The sequence below is a fragment of the Anser brachyrhynchus genome (assembly GCF_964034855.1).
Source record: "Anser brachyrhynchus genome assembly, chromosome: 6".
Taxonomy (NCBI): Eukaryota; Metazoa; Chordata; class Aves; order Anseriformes; family Anatidae; genus Anser; species Anser brachyrhynchus.
Window position 1 is genome coordinate 29,830,456 of NC_137700.1, and position 19,550 is coordinate 29,850,005.

Sequence of the window (19,550 nt, forward strand, 5' to 3'; positions counted from 1 at the left end):
AGTCACAAAAGCACACAACTTAGCTGGTAGCAGCAGCAGACTTCTATGAAGACAAGCAAAACGTAATTTTGATCAGTGTAAGTTTTTTCAATTATTCTTCTCCAACGTTATTGCAGCATAAGCTTAGTTTGCTAAGTGTTCTTGTGGTTATAGCACTACTAGGGATTCCATAGTATTATGACAAATCTGTTTGTATGTTTATGCTCCCATCTAGTATGGGCAAAGACAATCAAGTTGACCACTGTAACAAAGAATACTCTAAACAGCAATTCCCATTACAACACCTAGATTTCACGGAAAAATAAGATATTTGATACTTTTCAATATCAGATATCTGATAGATCACCATGAGGAAAATTTCAAGGTTCCTTAAAATGACATGCCTTAGAACCATAGCAACCCTTAGAACATTATTTCTCAAAAATCTTTTAAAAAGTAAAATCAAGAAGACAGATAGATGGTAAAGTTTTCATTTTCTAGCCTCCTAAGCTTACCATTTCTTAATTCATCCTGGTAAGATCAGAGGCACTCCTGTCATCATCCATTCTAGCTTGCTTATAATACAATAATAATAATAAAAATAAAATAAATACTGCATTTGCAAAAATTCTCATTTTAAGTGACCAAATTATATTAGATTTTCAGGTGATTTATATATATACATATATAGAGAGAGAGAATGTTTTGTATTGAATTTAATTGCAATAAAATGGAGGTATTCATTTATAGGCATACTAAACCACTGATATTATAATTCCATCATGTACCACAACTAGACAATCAGAATTTTCAGTCTATTCCCCAATTAATGAGGCTGTAATTTTTCCATTCAATGCATTTCAATCACATACACTATTGTTAGTTATTGTCCAGAGCCCTGTATGCATCTTTGAACTCATTTTTCTCATATTTTATTTTTTTATGTACTCAAATCCAGCAAGTTACTGCAAGAATGACTTTTACTGGGAATTTCCACTGTGTTTATATATGATACACACACATATAATGTACAAAGTGAATGTTGTTAGATCATTGATTTCATTGTTTAATATAAATCTTTCACAAATGTGAGGGATATTGTTTAAAACTTTGCAACTCAGCCAAATGAAAACAGATTATATTACTGAACTGTGGATGACCACATCTGAAACTCAGGGACAAATCTCTGCCAGATTTCAAGTCTGAATATTTCAAAAGTTTGAGCATAAAAGTGTTGAGAGAAGAGAGACAAGTGGATAAAAATCACAATTTTGCATATTTTCTTTAAATCCTGTCCAAAACTCCTTTTCCATTTGTCCTCTGAAAGAACTCAGTTTCTTTTTAATGAATCTCTGTAAGAAGTTAACCCCTGGCTTAGCCTTAAGTAAATCAAACAGCAACCAAAAGATCTGATGAAATTATTAGCACTAGAGATTAAAAATACAGAATTAGAACAAATCTCTACTAAGCTTTTGGAGTAGAGTGTTTTATAGGGAAAAAGAAAGAAGATCTCAAAATTAAAGTTTTAACCTTTTAGATATTTAATTGGAAAACTAAGTCTGCCTTTTGGAAGGTTTTTAAAGGAAAGTATTATACAAGTATGCTATATAATTTAAGTTCTAGAACAAAAGAAAAACATGTATTTCAAAATTACGTTTGCCTAAAGGTTGGCAACACTAATTTTAATGAGTATTTATTATATTCCAGGAAAATACAGTATACAATTCTATTAAAAAGCTATAAAAATAGTGCATGAAACTTATTCAGAAAGAGTTCTCTGGTGCAGTGAATTAGTTTTATTTTGTTTTCCCTGAAAAAGGAATTTACAATCCATATTCATTACGCAACCAAGCAATCCAAGAATAGGTATCCAAACTTATGACTGTTCCTAGTATATAAAAAACAAACACAACACATTCCAAAAGTATGTGAGATGTATATAAACTGTTGAGTATATTTTAAGCAAAACGCATTCAGATCAAATGATGGCTGATGTACTTGTTGCTGATGGAAACCGTTATTTCAAGAACAGACTCATCTCCAGCATCACTTCAGACATAGACTTAATTAGGTTAAGATAAACGATACGTCTTTGGCTCTGGTAACAGTCAATTAATTTATGATGACGATTACTGATTAGCTTTAAAAATATCTTCTAACAAAGTTTACCCGCCAATAATAGGCAAAGAAACCAGAAACAGGAAGGACAAATCATCAAGGGATGGTGTACTATTAATACATGTATCTTCATTGCCTGAACTGCTACCTTCCCCTGCAAGGTGTGGTATGCTCTAACCACTTCCACTGCCTCAGTCTCTAAGAGAAGAGGAGAAGGAGGAGGAAGCAACAAAGGGAGCAGAGGACAGTGACCTCTGGCAGTGCTGCACTTTGTGTTTCTGTCAGCCCCTTCTTGAATTGTTTCTTTAAGTCTTTTATTTGACGTTGCTAGGAATGAAGCAAACAAGCAGTAAAACAGCTACCTTCAATTTAATTCTATAAAGTCAGGTGGGATAAAATTAAATGGGAATGCCTAGGCAAATATACCAAAAAAATAACACTTAGAAATCCCTTGATTTCAGCAATATGATAAAATGAAATAAAATACGATTAGGAAAATTCAAGTCAATAAGCCAGAAAACAAAACTGATATATCCCCAAATCTAACGTATGGAAAAATCCCAGAATAGCTGACATGCAAATGGAGAAATGCCAGTTAAGAACAAAAAAAATTGCTTTGACTTTTAGCATTCTGGGATGTAGATAGCTTGCTGGGTAATTGGCTGATTGACTGTTCTGTTAACTTTCTGGGTGAGTGGTGGAGCAGGCAGGCTGACTTCCTTCAGGCTCACTGCTGGCAAATTGGCACTGATATTATACATACATGCACATGCATTCTCTTTTTTATTTTCTTTGAATCCACGTTCATTTTGTCTCACAAAGGAGCTTGAAACTTCAATGGGAAATGAAAGGTAATTGCATCTAGAATAAATATTGCCAAACTGGCAGTATTATTGTGATCTATCAGCTCTTACTTAGCTAACTTGAATTTATCTGGGCAAGTGATGCAAACAGTGCATTCATGTAGCTGTAAGGTAGAAATTCATGATGATTTGTGCTATTCTTAATGTCAGAACACCATCTTATGAGCAATGAAGTTAGAGGTAACTACCAAAATAATATTGCATTTAAAAGGATTGTTCTGAAAGTCAAGATCAGTACAAGTGGCCAGCTATGCTACTATCTCAATATTGAAACAAGAAAAGGGGCCATTTAAAGTTTTAGTTCAGCATGCAGATAGATTGCTCCTTTTACATTAGCCCATTGCTAAAGTATGACAGCAAAATTTGTAAGCCAGTATAAAAGGTTCTTTCACTCATTCTGCAAGACTGATAATACATTGCTTGATCCTTTCTGCTTTTGGCTGGCTCACCACACCTCATTAGATTTTGTTTCTCATATATCCTATATATCATCTTTTAAATGTTGTGTAACTGCACAATGACTTAAATAGGTCATCAGAAAAGCTTTGACTTCAGAAAATTCTCTTCATGAAAGTCTGACTGTGGACCAAAAGGAAGCATACATGCTGTTCACCCTTCCCAGATATCTTATACATTTTAAGTTTCCTGTAAATTCAGTTAATGAAAACAGTATCCACATCTGCTTTTAGATGAGAGTAACTTAAAAGAAAAATTGGGACTTCATTGTCTACCACCAGTAACTTCACTAGCATAAACTAGAGCAACAGATTTACAACCTCCGAATGCAAGAATTAAAATAAATAAATAGCTAAATCACACAACTAACTCTCTATAGTTCATTAGAAACACTAGAGATTTATTCTGTTGAAGCCTAGCCCTACTAAGACACTCCAAGTATTTGAAGAAAGGTATTTGCTAGGTTCGGCAAAAGAAAACATGGCAGACCACGTGCAAGCAAGTTGCACAAGTTGAAGTAACAATTACAACAATGACATCCCTGTACAGGGTTTTGCAGACATTGGCCAGAGTCCTGAAGAGTTCATGCTCTGATTGCTGGCGTGTGTTTAACTTCACATGTCCAGTATACTTTCTTGGTAAATTACTAATTATATTCTTTGTGGACCTCAATCAGAGACACTGTTTCAGTTTTCTGTCTGAAACTACCTTTCTTCCTAAAATGTTTGCTAATGAAATGGCTACTCCGCAGCATGCAAGTTATGTTTTCTGAAGCAACATGGGCTGTTCCTGTGAAAGAGGTGGAGCATGAAGGAATTGCATCTCCATAGCATGGAGGTGTGGAAAGACAAGGGTTACTGAGAGGCATTAGGCAGGCTGAAGATAGGAAACTTGGCTTAACTCACTTACATGAGAATTAGAATTTTATTCTTTTATCAAGGAATTTTCATACTAAAATGTTTTAATGGATGCAGGGAAAAACAAGACAATGGTAAAAAAAATAATCCAGGACTTTACGCACACTTATTGAACTGTTTAACTAATTATGCAGATATTTAATACTACATGCAAGAGGGACATGTCTGTCTTGGTTGGTTATTTACACAATATAAGTAGACAGAGTGATATGGGAACACAAATACAGTGGGGTTTTTTTTGTTTGTTTGGTTTTTTAATATATAAACCTATAGGAATCACATATCTAGGAAATGAATATTTCACTTAAAAAAAAAAACAAAAACAAATTAACAGAAGGGGAGAAACCTGAAATGAGAAAACAAAATTTTAGGACATACATCTGTTAGCACAGTGACCCAACACAGAGGTAGAAAGACCAGTAATTTCATTATGTCAATATGAGTGAAAGAAGAAAACATGCTTAAAAGTCATGCATAAAAAAATGTGCTTTTGCTAACTCCTTCCAAACAGGCAGGTGCCTTCTGACATTCTATGTGCATCCTCCACCCCTCTAATAATATTTATGATTTTATCATACTATTTTTCTACTTTTGCTAGATGTTTTTCCTTTCATTGTCACTGCTTAACATAAATTAAAACAAGGCAAGTAGAAAAGTAGGAAATGGCAGAATGAAGGAGAAATTATGTCAGAGCTATTAGCAAGGATGAATTTTTTCACCTGACAGTAAGATAGAATACATGAGCAGATAGGTGTATGAAACCAGGGAGCAGCTGCTGTGGAATAACAAAGTCGATAGGAGAAAAATAAGTGAGATGTCTAGTTTGCTTCTGAAGAAAAAGCATTTCATTTGATTTACACAATCTACAAAGTGATTATCACAGACCTCTGCCCACACACCTGAACACAAGGAAATCAGGAGAGATGGCCTTTAACAAAAGGTTTGCATTTTAACCTCTATCTCTGTGCAGATGACAGTTCAAATACAAACAAACAAACAAACAAACAGCCCAGATGATTAATTTACTGAGTTCTCAGTTCTAGAGACAGCAAAAAGAAACAAACTTTCCCCACCCATACCCAGTAATGTCATCATTCAACATGAAAATAGGGAGAATAGAAATAAAAATAAGGAGAAAAGTAGGAATCAATTCAATGTCGCCAGCAGGAAGCTTTCGGTTTTCATTGTGTTTAAATGACAATTTGGTCAGCACTGGCTGGTTACACATGACCAGATAAAGCAGCTTTATACAGACCTCCTAAGCCCTAACATCCCAGTGAATTTCCAGAGGGTATTTACTGCATGTAGGTTCTCCAGAGGGTTTTCCATATATTGACCTGTATGAGAGGTTTACAGTGTGAACATAACTTTTGGGTGCTAAGCTAGGCTGAAAAATTACTTGTCTGAACATTCAATAAACTGGATTCAAATATATTTTAGACTATTAATAAAAGAATATATTGTGATTGGATACAGACTAAATCTTTGGAGATAATGATCTTACTTTTAGATACATTTGAGGTTTTTGTGCCCATAAACAAACATTTAAAGGTTATTTTCATGATGTCACTGAGATTATCCTATTTTTGGCTTGCTGAGCCCAGAAAAGTAAATATTACAGCATTGTTTATTAGTGGTGAACACTACTCTGGGAAATGGTTTCATTTGAATTAAAGGATAACAGTAGTATAAAATAATATGGATAAAAATAGGCTATTAGTACATTTAGACCACATATTAGAAAAAATAAAAATAATACAAAAATATTAAGCTATTACAGAAAAAAATAAAAATAAAAATAATAAAGATTTTGAGCAGCCTTCACATTGCTTGTTCAAAATGCTGTTTGAAACTGCTATGGAAGGGGGTTTATGCCTGGATGGTGTTTACTAGAATTAGAAATTGCGATTTGTGATATGAATCTTTGCATCTCCAGAGCTGAAGTTTTTCTGGGCATGCAAGGACCAGCAATTTTTTATTTATTTTTTTTTTTTTACTTCTTGCTTGATGCAGGATGTGGCTTCTGGAGGTTCCATCCCTGCTCCCCCTCCCTTTTAATTAAGATGCTAAAAAGTGCCAAGAGAGGGAGTGTTGCATAGTATGTGCTGGCAACCTGAACTGGTTAGGCACTGAAGACACGTCAGGTGCCTGCATTAGTGTACCTTGCTATCACGCTCATGGTTAAAGAAACTGTCAGATTTGAACTGATAAAGATTTATTTGTTCCAGTGGCAAAGAAACATAAAAAGAAAATTATGAAAATAAAATTAAAAAAAAAAAAGAAGTGTCACATTACAATTTCATCTCGTCCGACACATTATATTTTTAAGGGACATTATTTTGAACTGAAGTTTCAGTGTTCTTAATGGAGTGCTGGAAAGCAATTAATGCTGTGGCTGGTTTATGGTGTATATGATGAGAGGGAGCATTGAACAAATTTTCTTTTTATCCCTGGAAATAGTCTGGCTGCAACCCATTCTGGTCTCACATTCCTAAATATTTTTGTAAGTTCACATAACTCTATACAGTAGGAAAGCCTAATACAGTACTTAAACTTCACTCAACTGGGAGAATTGTCCCTTGTGAGGCACAAGCACTTCCCAGAAAAACCTAAAAGCAATTAATGGTACAAAGGGGAAAAAAGCTATCAAATGCTCAACTTAGCTGCTGACACATTACAGAAAACACTGCTTTGTTCTGAACACAATGTACTTTAAACTCCCATTTCAGCTGAAAGGCATGTCTTTAAGGTCTTTTTTAAAAGTATTAACTTACTTAGCATTGAAACAAATGTGAATATTGAACATAAAAAATAAAATATAATGAAAAATAGAACACTTGCCGAAAATAACAAATGCACCATGTATCTGGGGAATGTACGTTAACTGTAAAAGTTTCTTTCATTGGCCAGTAATTACCACATCATAGCAAAAGTGTTATAACTATGGTTGAGGGGGTATGCTTGTTAATATATATATTTTTTTCAGGTACCTACAACTAAAATCATTTTTCCTGATTTAGCATCTTTCAGATTTTTTCATAGACAGAAATGAATTGATTTGAAGAGTTTCAAGCTGCCCTTTTGGCAGTTTTTTGGTTTATAAAAGCATGAAAAAACATTTTATTTATGCTTCAACAAGTTTTTTTTTTCCCATTATGCTAACTCAAATGGCTTATTTTTAACTAAAACTGCTTATTTCTATGAGATGAAGCTCACTATCATTACATACAATAATTTCAGTTTATTCATTCAAATACGCAAGTTAATAAAAACACACATTTTTATTCCAGCACAATGTTTCTCTCTGTATTCTCCTCAGCAAAACACTTTCTAAAGTAGACCACAGAGGATTTTTTTTAATTCTTTTTTTTCCACAGAATATGTGCATAGCTCAGACTACACAAACATCCTCTATAGCTCTCCCAGTCACTTTCCATTTCAAGAACGAGGCAATTTGTGTTAACACAAGACAGCTTATCATGTGCTAAGTCTGCATGCAATTTTCTCGTGAGAACAACTATTTTGTACCTACTTGACACACGCAGCACTATACTACACCCAACTAATCAATTCTGTCTATATTAAGAAGTGGGGAGAAAAACTGCCCACAGCTGTTATATTACATCAGCTTTCCTAACTACTTCAGACAACTCATTTTGGGTTTGTAATTTATTTTTTTTAAAAAAAAGCTAAATTGGCATAAAACATAGTCCTTCCTTCTACTTCAAGTGCATTCTTTTCTTTTTTTTTTTTTTTTTAATCTTGTCAGAGATTCCTGGTGAAGTACAAAAGTCAGAAAATGAACTATACTTTCTGCAAGCACCCCAATAAGTTTTGAGGGCAACAAGCTCCAAGGGTCATTGGTTGGCCTTTGCATATTTCTGCACTACCCTTACATGAGTGAGTAATAGGTTTTCATCAGAGACCTCACAGGTCTGTAGACCTAAGCTTTTGGGATAGAACAAATTTTACATACTACTTTTTTTTTCCATAAATAAGCTAATGAGAAATGTCTGTCAGTTGAGATCAAGTCAGAGAAAGAGGGAGTGGAAAAAAAAAGAAAAAAAAACCTAAACTGAAAAGGACCAGTAGAGCCCAGAAAGCTCTGGGAAGGAAGGATGGACTTTGGACTGGGCACACCTTGATGTGGGGGAGATGTTCCTGTTCAAGACTTGAGGTCCCTCACATTTTATGCCCATGTACTACAAGATGAGGTAACTACCTTTGGTCTTTTTAACATTAAAAATGCTAAAGACCACATCACAGATGAATTCAAGGATAATTATAATATTTTTTGAAGTTTTAAAGTATTATTCCATCTGCATAAAAAATAGCTTACAGCTGAGGAATCACAACCTCAGAATACTGAACACAGGGAGTCTGCTAGCAATTTATCTTGCAGTTCACTCATAAGATTAGCTTAACTATTGATCAACCAGCACTAATTTTTATCAGCTTGGCTTCCCACCATGCTGCTGGTATGACTTTATACAAACTGCCCTTAAACACTTTTTTTCCTTCTTCACCAACCAGTAAGCCATTTCTTTATAGGAAAGGTATACAGATTGCTTCACTCCTTAGTAGTATGGTTCAGCTTGATCATTGACAGAAGGTTCTGCTATGTGAATACAAAACAGTATAGACTTGAAATGAAATACTGACATCTTTGACAATGGTGTTCTTTAAAATGCTGCATCCCCAGAAAACATTTTTATTCTGTCACAGTAGCATTTCCAACAGAAATCTGTTTTGTCAAGGAAAAAAAAAAAAAAGGCAAATAGCTACAAGTGTAGAAATGGAGCCTGGCAAACCACTGATGTTCTAAATACTATTACTACATATATATACCAGCAGCTAGCAACTTCATGCCCAAGCTGAAACCATAGCTTCTCACCTGAACTGGAGGAATGCAATCCCAGCAGCACGTTCAGCATGACATAAATTCCCATCAGGCAATGAGCGGTAGCCTGCAAGTGAATGCAGCCCTGGCAAGTCTTATGTCTCATTATGAAGAACAGAATTAAGAGCACAGACATGGTCTTTTAGTCCATGTTGTTTCTGTCAGACAGTAAAAATATCAGAGGGAAAAATACCACGAGACCTAGAGAAATGAACACTTAGAAGATAAACAACAGGCTTAAGGTAGAAAGAAAAGTTGAAAAATCACACTTGGTTCTGGATCCTGTGCACTAAAACTATGGGACTCACTTCACTAATCTGTTCTTCCAGAGTTAATTGCTGCTGTTTTTAAATGGCACTGCAATACCCCAAAGGAAATATACTTTCTTTAGAGAATTATTGCTTTTTTTAAAAGTGTCATGATGTAGAAGATCTGCACAAGTATACATACAGGGTATTTTCCTGTTGCCTCATTCCCTAAAATGTGAAGTATGTGATATCCAATGTTGTGACTTTGTACTGGATAACAACAACTGACTAGAAGAAAAAAAATACATTATCTTTCCATCAGATTACATTACAAGTGCCTTGACAGTCACTTCATGCTTGCAAGATTTACAGTACCTATGCCTATTAGGAAAAGGGTAATGTAATTTTCCTTTTTATTTCTAACTCTTCTGTTTCTGACAGTCATACTAAAGATAACAATAGGTTCATAATTCCTGATAAAGTGCTAAATTTCTCTTTGATACTAAGGCACAGTAATATCTGGAGTTTGGAAAATTTGGAGGTCATAGTTTATTGTTGTTGGGTTTTGTTATTGCTTTTCTTCTCCTCCCCTCCAAAAAAAAAAAATGCTCATACTTGGCTTGTGTTACTAAATGAGTAACTCATTGTTATTCACAAGATTTAACCAAGAGATCCATAAAGGACCACAGAATTAAAATGAAAATGTAATTTTTAATTAAGTTAACCCCAGTTTCATTTGTGACATTAATCTTGCCTCTGTTTCTCCTTCTCTGTTTTCTCAAAATTTCTGTGCAACAATTGAAAATTAATATATCCTTCCTCTGTGCAATTCCTTAAAATACTACCTACAACTAAACAGCATTTACTTTGAAATGCATTTTACCCTGCACTCCCTTACTTCTACATGAGGACCAACAATGCTTTTTCCAAGTCCAGTTTTCTGTTCCATGTTGTTTTTAAAGGAATCTTCAGGTTTTGCTGCTTATGTAAGGAAGCAGGCATTTTGATCAAGCTACAGTAGTAAAGGCATCCACAGGATCTCTCTCATTTTGCACTTAGAACACTGAACCCAGTACATACTAACAGAGAATGGGAGTATCATTTCTGCAAACTCAAAAGCCTAGCTCTGGGTAAGCTCTGGTAGGCTTTTTTTTTTGTTCATTACTTTAATCTTACTTGGCATATTTCTGATTTCATATACTGTCCACAGGGGGGTGAAAAAATACATTCAATAGGAAAGCTAGAGATCATTTTTATCCATTAAAAAAATAAGCAACAGAAAATGCCCAAATCTTTACATGCAGACCTACTTGCTAACAGGATCTAGCTATTTTTAATAGCAGTATGTTAATACGAATGTTTTATATATGATCCATCTTGTTTGAATTTTTCCCTGTGATATTTGATTACACCAGATTAAATATGATCTATTCTTCCAGTAATATATGTCTGGACTAACGCTGACACTGAAAAGCCTGTCAAGAAGGCAGCAAGAGGATGACCACAGCAACACTTCGCTGTAACCCTGCTAGCATTTGTCATGGTCCTCTCAGGTACAGAGATGTGCTGGCACTGCCTCAGTCTTGTCACTGAGAGAGCCTGGGTCACAGGAGATTATAGACTGAAGATCGTCTCTAGCCCTGTCCAACACCTGTACATGTACTGTGCTATTCAGCCAGGACCACACTCAGATGGTCTCCATGGGATTTAGAGACAGTTACTTCCAAGCTAACGATTTTTCTGGTATGGGACAATTTTCTGCTACAAAAACTACCTTTTCACTGCTTACCAAAAACTGAAGTTTAAATCTACTACTAAACTTAGCTAATAACTTAATTTTTGGTGATGCATGGAGCTGCACAAAATATATCAACTGAGCATCAGTATCCTCTCTGCACTTGTGTATTCATGCTGCTTCAGACTGCTTCCCAGTCAGGCTGTAAGGAGTGCATCATAAAAAAAATAAATTATTCAATCTATATAAGGTTGTCACATAAAATAATTGGCATTACATAATTATCATCGTAGTTTTTCATATAATCTTTTCACTCTTTAGTGAGATCTCCAGTATTACTAAATTTAGAGATACTAGCCAAACAATACTATTTTGCAGATGAAAAAATAAGGTAGAAAGAGATCAAGCGATGTGACAAAGATTTGATGACAATTTATGGAAAGCAACCCCCCCAAAAATATATCCTTGATTTTCAGTCATTTGCCTCAAATAAATGCTTTTTCATTTATTTTCTTCTTTCAAACAATTCTTTTATATCAATATACAAGTATTATGTCCTATTATGTATTTGCTACAGCATGCATAAAATTCTCTGTGAATACACCTTTATGATTAAGAAGGTGTAATTGACCTTAAGTAAAAGGCATAGTGGCTAAAAATCTGCTTTTATTAACCAAATGCAATGCCTTAAATGTAGCATCTACAAAAAAAAAAGAGAGTTCTGCAATTGAATCCTGGATGTTATCGCAAAACTTTACCATATAACAACTAGTAATTATATATTTTTATACTATTCCAAGCAAGAACAAATATTTTGAAATTTAATTTATGAATTTTCTAACTTTAAAGATGTGCATATATATATATATGTTGAAATTTGAATTGTTTCAGCATTTCTTTAAGCATATTTCCAATCCTTCACAGTGCCAAATAAGTACATTTCTATTTCTGCATGCATACACACACATTTCAAATGTATAGGCAGGAAAAGTTAAGCGGCCAGTAATTTAAACAACGTAAATTGTATGTTATAAGAAACACTTCAGTATATAAAAATGCAAAACCTTTATATTTTAACCTTTCTTCACTTGAGCTTTGCCAAAGAACACCTAAATACCATATTTTTATACCAGCTGTTTAACAACATATTTTTTTCTATGGTCTAATTTGTTGTGCTTGTCTTTCCTGCCCTTTCATTCCCTCAAGTTAATGTGTTATTATTTCAGTTGCACAGCACAATACATAGTTGCAGAAAGTCATTATGCTGCAATCTAACAAAAATATGTTTTTGTACACTCATCTAATAATAAATGAGGACAACATGTGCCTGCATAGTTGGTAACCTTACAATAACACAACATTTAATAAAGGTAACATACAATGTGAGACCTAGTCTAATAAGTCTGGTCTATACAGTTAAAATACATAAATAAATAAAATGAAGAAAACTAAAACAAAAAATGCTAAATTCTTAAAGATACTTCAGTGGCATTTTCATTGTCTAGAAACATTACGAAATGCAACAGCAAGTTTCTGTAAAACAGTCACTGTTAAAGTCGTAATGCCTGGTTCTTAGTCAACTGTGAAAAATCTGTGTAATATTGCACAGCGATCTTTCATCCTGATTTCCCAAGGAAATACTGCTTATGCAATGATGGTCTGTTTGCATATATTTCTTTATTTTTATTTGTTGATTCCCTCTAAATAACTTCTGAACCTGTTAAAGAGTTTCAGCCACAGGGGACAAAGTGGCAACAGCCTCAGAGGTAATTATGCTTCTATACAGTTCATGAAAACGTACATTCAGTTATGAAAGAGAGAGAAAGCTTTCATAGAACCAATTCAGAAAATGCACAAGTACTAGATCAACTAGAGTACCAGGAAACCCACAGGGGACTAGAAGCCACAACAGATTGCCCCAGGTAGAAGGAGCTTGGGGAGTCAGCGTGGAACAGGGGCTATCCATACAATTTTGATGCAGTGGCTGTTGTGGAGGGTAAGAAAATTTAGTGTTGTTAATAGCTCAGATACATATTGTTTTTTGCCAGCTGACATCAGGATGAGGGAAAAACATCTGATTTCCAAGTTGAGATCCTGACTTTGGGTCCAGCACAGCTGGAGCACCCGGTCCAACAGCCTCAGTCCTTGTCCCCAGAAGCGTTATGTGGAGTAGGGCACTCTCCAGAAGAGATACTTCTAGAGGTAGAGTATTGTCAAGAAAAAAGAAATTTTCCTCTACTGCTACTAATAATACTCATTTGCGGCACACTGCTCAGAGACTATAGTGGTGTTAGAGAAGGATCCATGCCATACACTGCCATGATACAGCACCTGCTAGTAACTTGGCAGTCTGCACTAGCCTATGATTCCTCAGGTGATAACAATGGTTATCCCCACTGCCCATAAGTTTATATATAAATATATATATATATAATCAAACTATAATAGAACGGATTTTCTATTTAATGTATTGTTTCAATTTATGGAATATTTTTTAGCACCAAACTATATAGGTTCATACCCTATCAGTTATTCACACCCTCCAAATCACTAACTAAATGAGAGCTTCTGGATAGCTGAGACATTCAACAGGACCACCTCACTGTTTCATGGCTTGGAAAACCTACTTTGCCTTTCTTATACGGTCCCAGAGCATACGAAAAACTTACTTTATGATTACTTTTTGCTGTCTTGCTCAGATCAATGTATCTCACTAGAATGTAAGACACTGAATACCAACATGGTAGGCACTGGAACCCAAATAATTACAAGCTGTCAAGTCTTTGCCACAAGCTTCAAATCCAAACTGAACTCTCAGCCTTCCTGAATACGAAGCCATCTCCACAGGGTGTACCACAAAAATGGGTTCAAGGTCATAACAGTTTGTTTACCACAATTGTTTCAAATACGTTTATTTTTCTACCCATACTTCTGATTTTCATCCAAAACAAAGGGAGTAGTCAAGGCCTATATAACTGAGGACAGTCCAAATCCTAAGTTTACAAAAAGGTTCTATTCCCACATGGTTTTTTAAGTCATACTATTCACTTCTTAATACCTCTTTTTAGTTAGACTACAAAGTAAGCCCAGAGGCACAGAGGTGCATCATGATCCATCCAGATGCTAAAACACATTTGTGAGTCAACCTTTCCAAAACAGTACAAGGGTTTCAGAAAACTCAAGCTAAGTACTGAGAGAGTGTGCCACCTCTACAGAGCACTCTTGTGACTCACAGTTCACACACAGAATACAAAAAAGGCACCTTTTGTTGGATGATGTTTTTTCAAAGCATTTTTATAAACTGTCGAGTAAAAATGCTAACATTTCTTAAATATATTCTGATCATTATTAATTATACATGTTTTAATACAGATACTATTAAATGTTTTATTTTTAATACATTTAATTATTAATATATTCAATATTAATACTTATTAGTAAAGATTATTATCTTTCTTTATTGTCTTTCTTTCTTTATTATCTACAAAGGAAATAACTGTATCCTCTTTTTTTCCCCCCCTCCGGGTGACTGCATCATCTGAAAAGTTAACATCAGATTTCCTTTTACAGCAATAAGACATTTTAAGACAATTTGAAACAGAAAACTTAAAATACTCATGCTAAGTTTGAAAAAAATGCAATATTCTGAGAAGCCTGCAGAAACAATACAAAGTGAGATCCAACTAGGATTAGAACAAAAAATTTAAAAGTAATGCAAAAAATTAAAAGTAATGCATTTCATGCACAATATGAGACAGTCTTCCATAGACTTCCATATCTTCAGATTTAGATAAATAGGTACTCCCTTACTAGTAGAATGGACTGTTGATGAGCAGTTTGAAGTTTCTCAGTTTACTTGATTAAAGTTGCATAAAATGAGGAGTTTTGGTTTAAGACAATTGCTCAGTGAGACCTCTCACTTGTGTAACACTCTTGAGAAATCACCAGGACTTGGGAGGACTAACACTTCTGTAATCCAATTCCTGTTGTGACATGCCTTGGAAAGCAAAATAATAAGGTGAAAGTTGTCTCTAGTTTACTGTACTATGGCTTGAAACAGCTCTCTGCTCAAAAAGTGGTTTTGAGCACTCCAGGAAAAAGCTAGAATATACAAGTCACTCTGTTCCACCTGAAATTTTACTTCCCCTCTAAATTTTTCAAGTTCAACATAAATTATTTTATAGCCCACATGAGCTAATGCTCTTGTGGTTCACAGTAACCACAAAAGAATTACTGACACACGAGTCTTGTCTCCGTGGCATTCTCTTCACTAACTTTTTGTTCCTTTTAAGACCACAACGAGTGCAAAGCTAAACTGAATAAGTAAGCCTTAACTTCAGCATGCCTACATTCTAAGCACATCATCTTGTAAACTGAACATTACTTCAGTTGGGTTTTCCTGCTAATGTACTTCATATGATTCTCTACCTCTCCTTTCAGGCAAGGAATAAAAATTCTTTTTGGTCCATTATGATGAGCCATGAACAAACACTGCCAGCAGCTGCTGCCACGGTGCTCCATTTTAAGCGTCTGTAGTAACACTCTGAAGTGGTTTGTGTATAACTAGAGGCATAGCTCAGGAACCTTGTCTAAAGGTTAGGAGTACTCATCCAGATATAGTTCAACCACACCCACTGCTTCCACCTCTTAAGCAGATTATCCAAGCCATTTCCAACTTCCCTGCTGAAACTGGACCTTTGTAAATACTGATGAGCAGTGTGCAGGGACAGAACAAGCAGCAGAGCATTTGAATCTGATGAGAATGTCACCACCTGACTCCTAACCTTTGCTGCAAGAATGACTTATAGATTTTTTATTAGCAGCATGGCCAAATAGCACTTACCATACACAGAGATGACACCCATTTCATCTGTAATGTTGTGAAAAATCAATACTATAAAATTAGTAAGGTTTAGATGGTGATGATAGTTGAGGCTACGCACCTAAGGTACTTTGTTGTTGTTGTTTTCTGACTGTTTTCAATACCATTTGCAATGTCTCTTCAGGTTAAAGTATTTCTCTAACTAGATAACTAACAAGGTTTTTTAAAAGTACATCCTCAATACCATTGCCAGCTTATTCAAATCTAATTCATTATGAATCCATATGCATCTTAGTTTTAAGTTTCCTTGTCAGATGTATAAAAATGTAGATTAAACCTAAAAAAATAAAATAAAAAAAAAGAAAGAAAAAAATGAGGAAATGTTTTCCTCTATTTCTAAACACCAAGGCTTTATTTGTAATATGTTAGGATTATATTTACTGATTTCTTTTCTTTCAATAAATTTGTAATCCTATCTTTTATTCCAGATTTTCTCTAAAATGTTTGCAAACATCTTTATAAATCATCATTGTTACAACTGAGAATTAGCTAGTCAATAAATAACACACATCAGAACTACTCCATTCCATAGCATTTAATATTGCTAATATTAAATGAAGTATTTATTACATCTATAACTGTATGCAGAGAAAAGTTAATATTCACTTACATAGACTGTTCAGACAGTTAGCTTTATCCTAACCCTTGAAGGTGCTTAAGGGATTATTCCAGACCTTGAAATATATTGTTTATTTTTAATTTACAGTTAGACTAGTCATACGTCTCAGTATCATATACTTAATTACCTGGCTTAATACACAACCATAAACAGCAGACACATCGCACACATGTATAGTAAAATATTTGTTAACGTTGAATTAAATATATTTTTTTCCTTTTTTTTTTTTTTTTCTTACTATATGGAAACTTTCACTTGTCATATAATATATGAATATATTCATGAATACACAAATGTAACAACTACTTTATATCAACAGCTCTATATAATGAAGGTATTCTTAGGAATGAACATAAAAATAATTTAGCTAAGCTGCAGGAGATATTTTAAGATAAGGCATAATATAATTACTCATTTAGATGCACTGACAAAGTAAGTTGAGAGGTAAAAAAAAAAAGAAAAGACTATAAAGACTTTTAGACTTGCTGACATGATTATTTTCCAAACGAGTGACCTATATATACAGAAAACAGTGTTTCTACAACAGAGTTGCACAGTGCATTTATTCCATTGAAGTTTCCAAATGTTTTCCTCCCTAATTCATCAGTTGGTTCTAAGCAGATTAGACAGAAACCTCATTCTCTAACCCCTCTAAACACTGACTGCAAACATACAAACATGGAGCTACATCAACGTCACTGTCTGCTCCAGTGATAAATGCTGTCCAATTTCTTTGTCTGGAATATAATTAAAAATAGAAGTATTGGAGACCAGTGAGCTAAACAATCCAAACTATATGTCAGGTACATTAGTGTTACCATTACATATACCAGTCTTCAGTATAATAGTGTACACAGCGTAGTACAAGTCTTTGACTGGATGTTTATTTTAGTTCCAAATTGATGGTAGTGCCTTCCTGTATTTTCAGTGTCCATCCCCATTCACTCATTTCTATTCTGTTCCTTAACTTGACAACTGCTTAGAAACTGTACTATGCAGTACAGTTCAGAACACTTTAACTTTGTTGTTGAGGTTTGTTTTTACACTTAAAATATGAAGACTTTTTAATTGAAGGTGGAAAGAGGTTGATCAGTTACTCACAGTCTCTCCAGGGATCTCAGCCCAAAGAAAGAGCCATTCTTCAACCATAAGATCTTGTTGTTACTCAGAATCCTAGAAGAAGTCAGGAAAGAATTTGGTTAATAGAACATGATAATTCCACTGATTAAAAACATGTAATTATAGTAAATGACTGCTCTGTAAAATACTAATCACAAAATTCTGTGCCTCATTTGCATTTTCCCATCATAGCAGTAAATAAATATTACCATTTCCTTCAGTTTCTTATTTATTAAATAAAAGCATATTCAAGAAATACGTTAACAAATGAACTTTGGCTACGACTTGGAAAGTATAATATCAATGTGTCCCCACATCACTAGTAGATTCAAAATTACTACTGGCAAAGATATTTGCTGGACTTCCAGTCAACAAAAAGGCTGATGAAGCAAGGGAGATGTTAAAATCTGTTCCCTTAAACTAGAAGATCTGCTGTAACAGATCTACCAGCCCTAACCTGTTCTCTTAAATGCTGAGGTAGAAAACAGAAAATATTTTCTTTTCACCTTCTATAGAAGAGGGGAAAAAAAAGAAGAAAAAAAAAAAAGGACTAAAAAAAGGACTACCACAAAAAGAGGCTTAGTCAAAAATGCTTTCCTCTTGCAACCTCTATACAGTAGAAATTCAGTAATGCAGCTAAGTTTGTCCCATTCACAACCATCAAGTACAAACGCAAAATGACCCTACATACAAGCTGTTGAAGAATTTGTCTATTTTTCCTCTGTTGATGTCACAAGAGGCCCTAATTTAGTGATTTTTCACTGCAATATTTTCCTGTCTATTTCAGAAGCAATACAATACAAATATGCAGTCATTCTGAAGATGTTACCTATTAAAACCTTACAATATACAAAAGAAGTGCAATTTGTTTTGGAAGCTCAAGGAATCTTTTTTTTTTTTTTTAAAGAATGGTTATACAATGTGCAGAAGAAACTTCTGTCTCTTAACAAATCTTATTCCACCTGCTGTAAAAAAGGAATATTTTCATGTAACATTTACAATAAGTTATAGAAGAGGACAAAGTCCATTTCAAAATAAGAGACATTGCTTACCATAAGGCTAGAAACCAAATGTCAAGAAATCTTATGCTCATAACTAGAAAGTTTGAGACTTTGTGAACCAACATTTTGCTTTCTTTCCAAAGTTTTAAAATTATGCGTTGCACAAGACTATCTTAACTTGTCTGGCTCTTAGTATTTCTTATTACATATAAACAGTAAGTGCTTTACCCAAGCATATGCATATTACATAATTTTTTAAGTTTAGATGCAAACAACAACACATTAATACTGATACTGAAACAAAGTATAATTCATGTAGAAAAATATTATGTTAATAAGATTTGAAGATTTTTTTCAAGTTATTTGTAAAGTTCACCAATAAACATATACATATAATTTGATGTAGTTTGATGGCCCACTGCCAGAGGATATGAAGAACAGAGCAATTCAGCTCTGAGCTAGGAGCTAATCTGTGTGTTATGACACCCTGGTGTGACTGAATGAACTTGTGCAGCAACATTACTCATTACCCAGAACCAGGCACTATAACATACACGTGGCAATCTGGGATCAGTCATGAACAATTAAACCCAGGTATCTGAAAGCATGCAGATTCCCGTGTTTACAACAAAAAACAGCTATGCTTCAATATACACACAGTATACTGTCATGATCTAAGAAAGTACACATCTCGTAAGATCTGCCTTCTACTT

General features: G+C 34.4%; 1 protein-coding gene across 8 annotated transcripts in view; it reads right to left on the minus strand.

Annotated features, from left to right (window-relative positions):
* LOC308196930 (adhesion G protein-coupled receptor A3-like) overlaps positions 1–19,550 on the minus strand; it is a 279,343-nt gene that overhangs the window by 216,689 nt on the left and 43,104 nt on the right. For all 8 annotated transcript variants that reach the window (XM_080596687.1, XM_080596686.1, XM_080596685.1 and 5 more), the window contains one exon: positions 17,819–17,890. In XM_080596687.1, the coding sequence (XP_080452813.1) occupies positions 17,819–17,890 (72 nt within the window). The remainder of the gene's footprint in view (positions 1–17,818; positions 17,891–19,550) is intronic.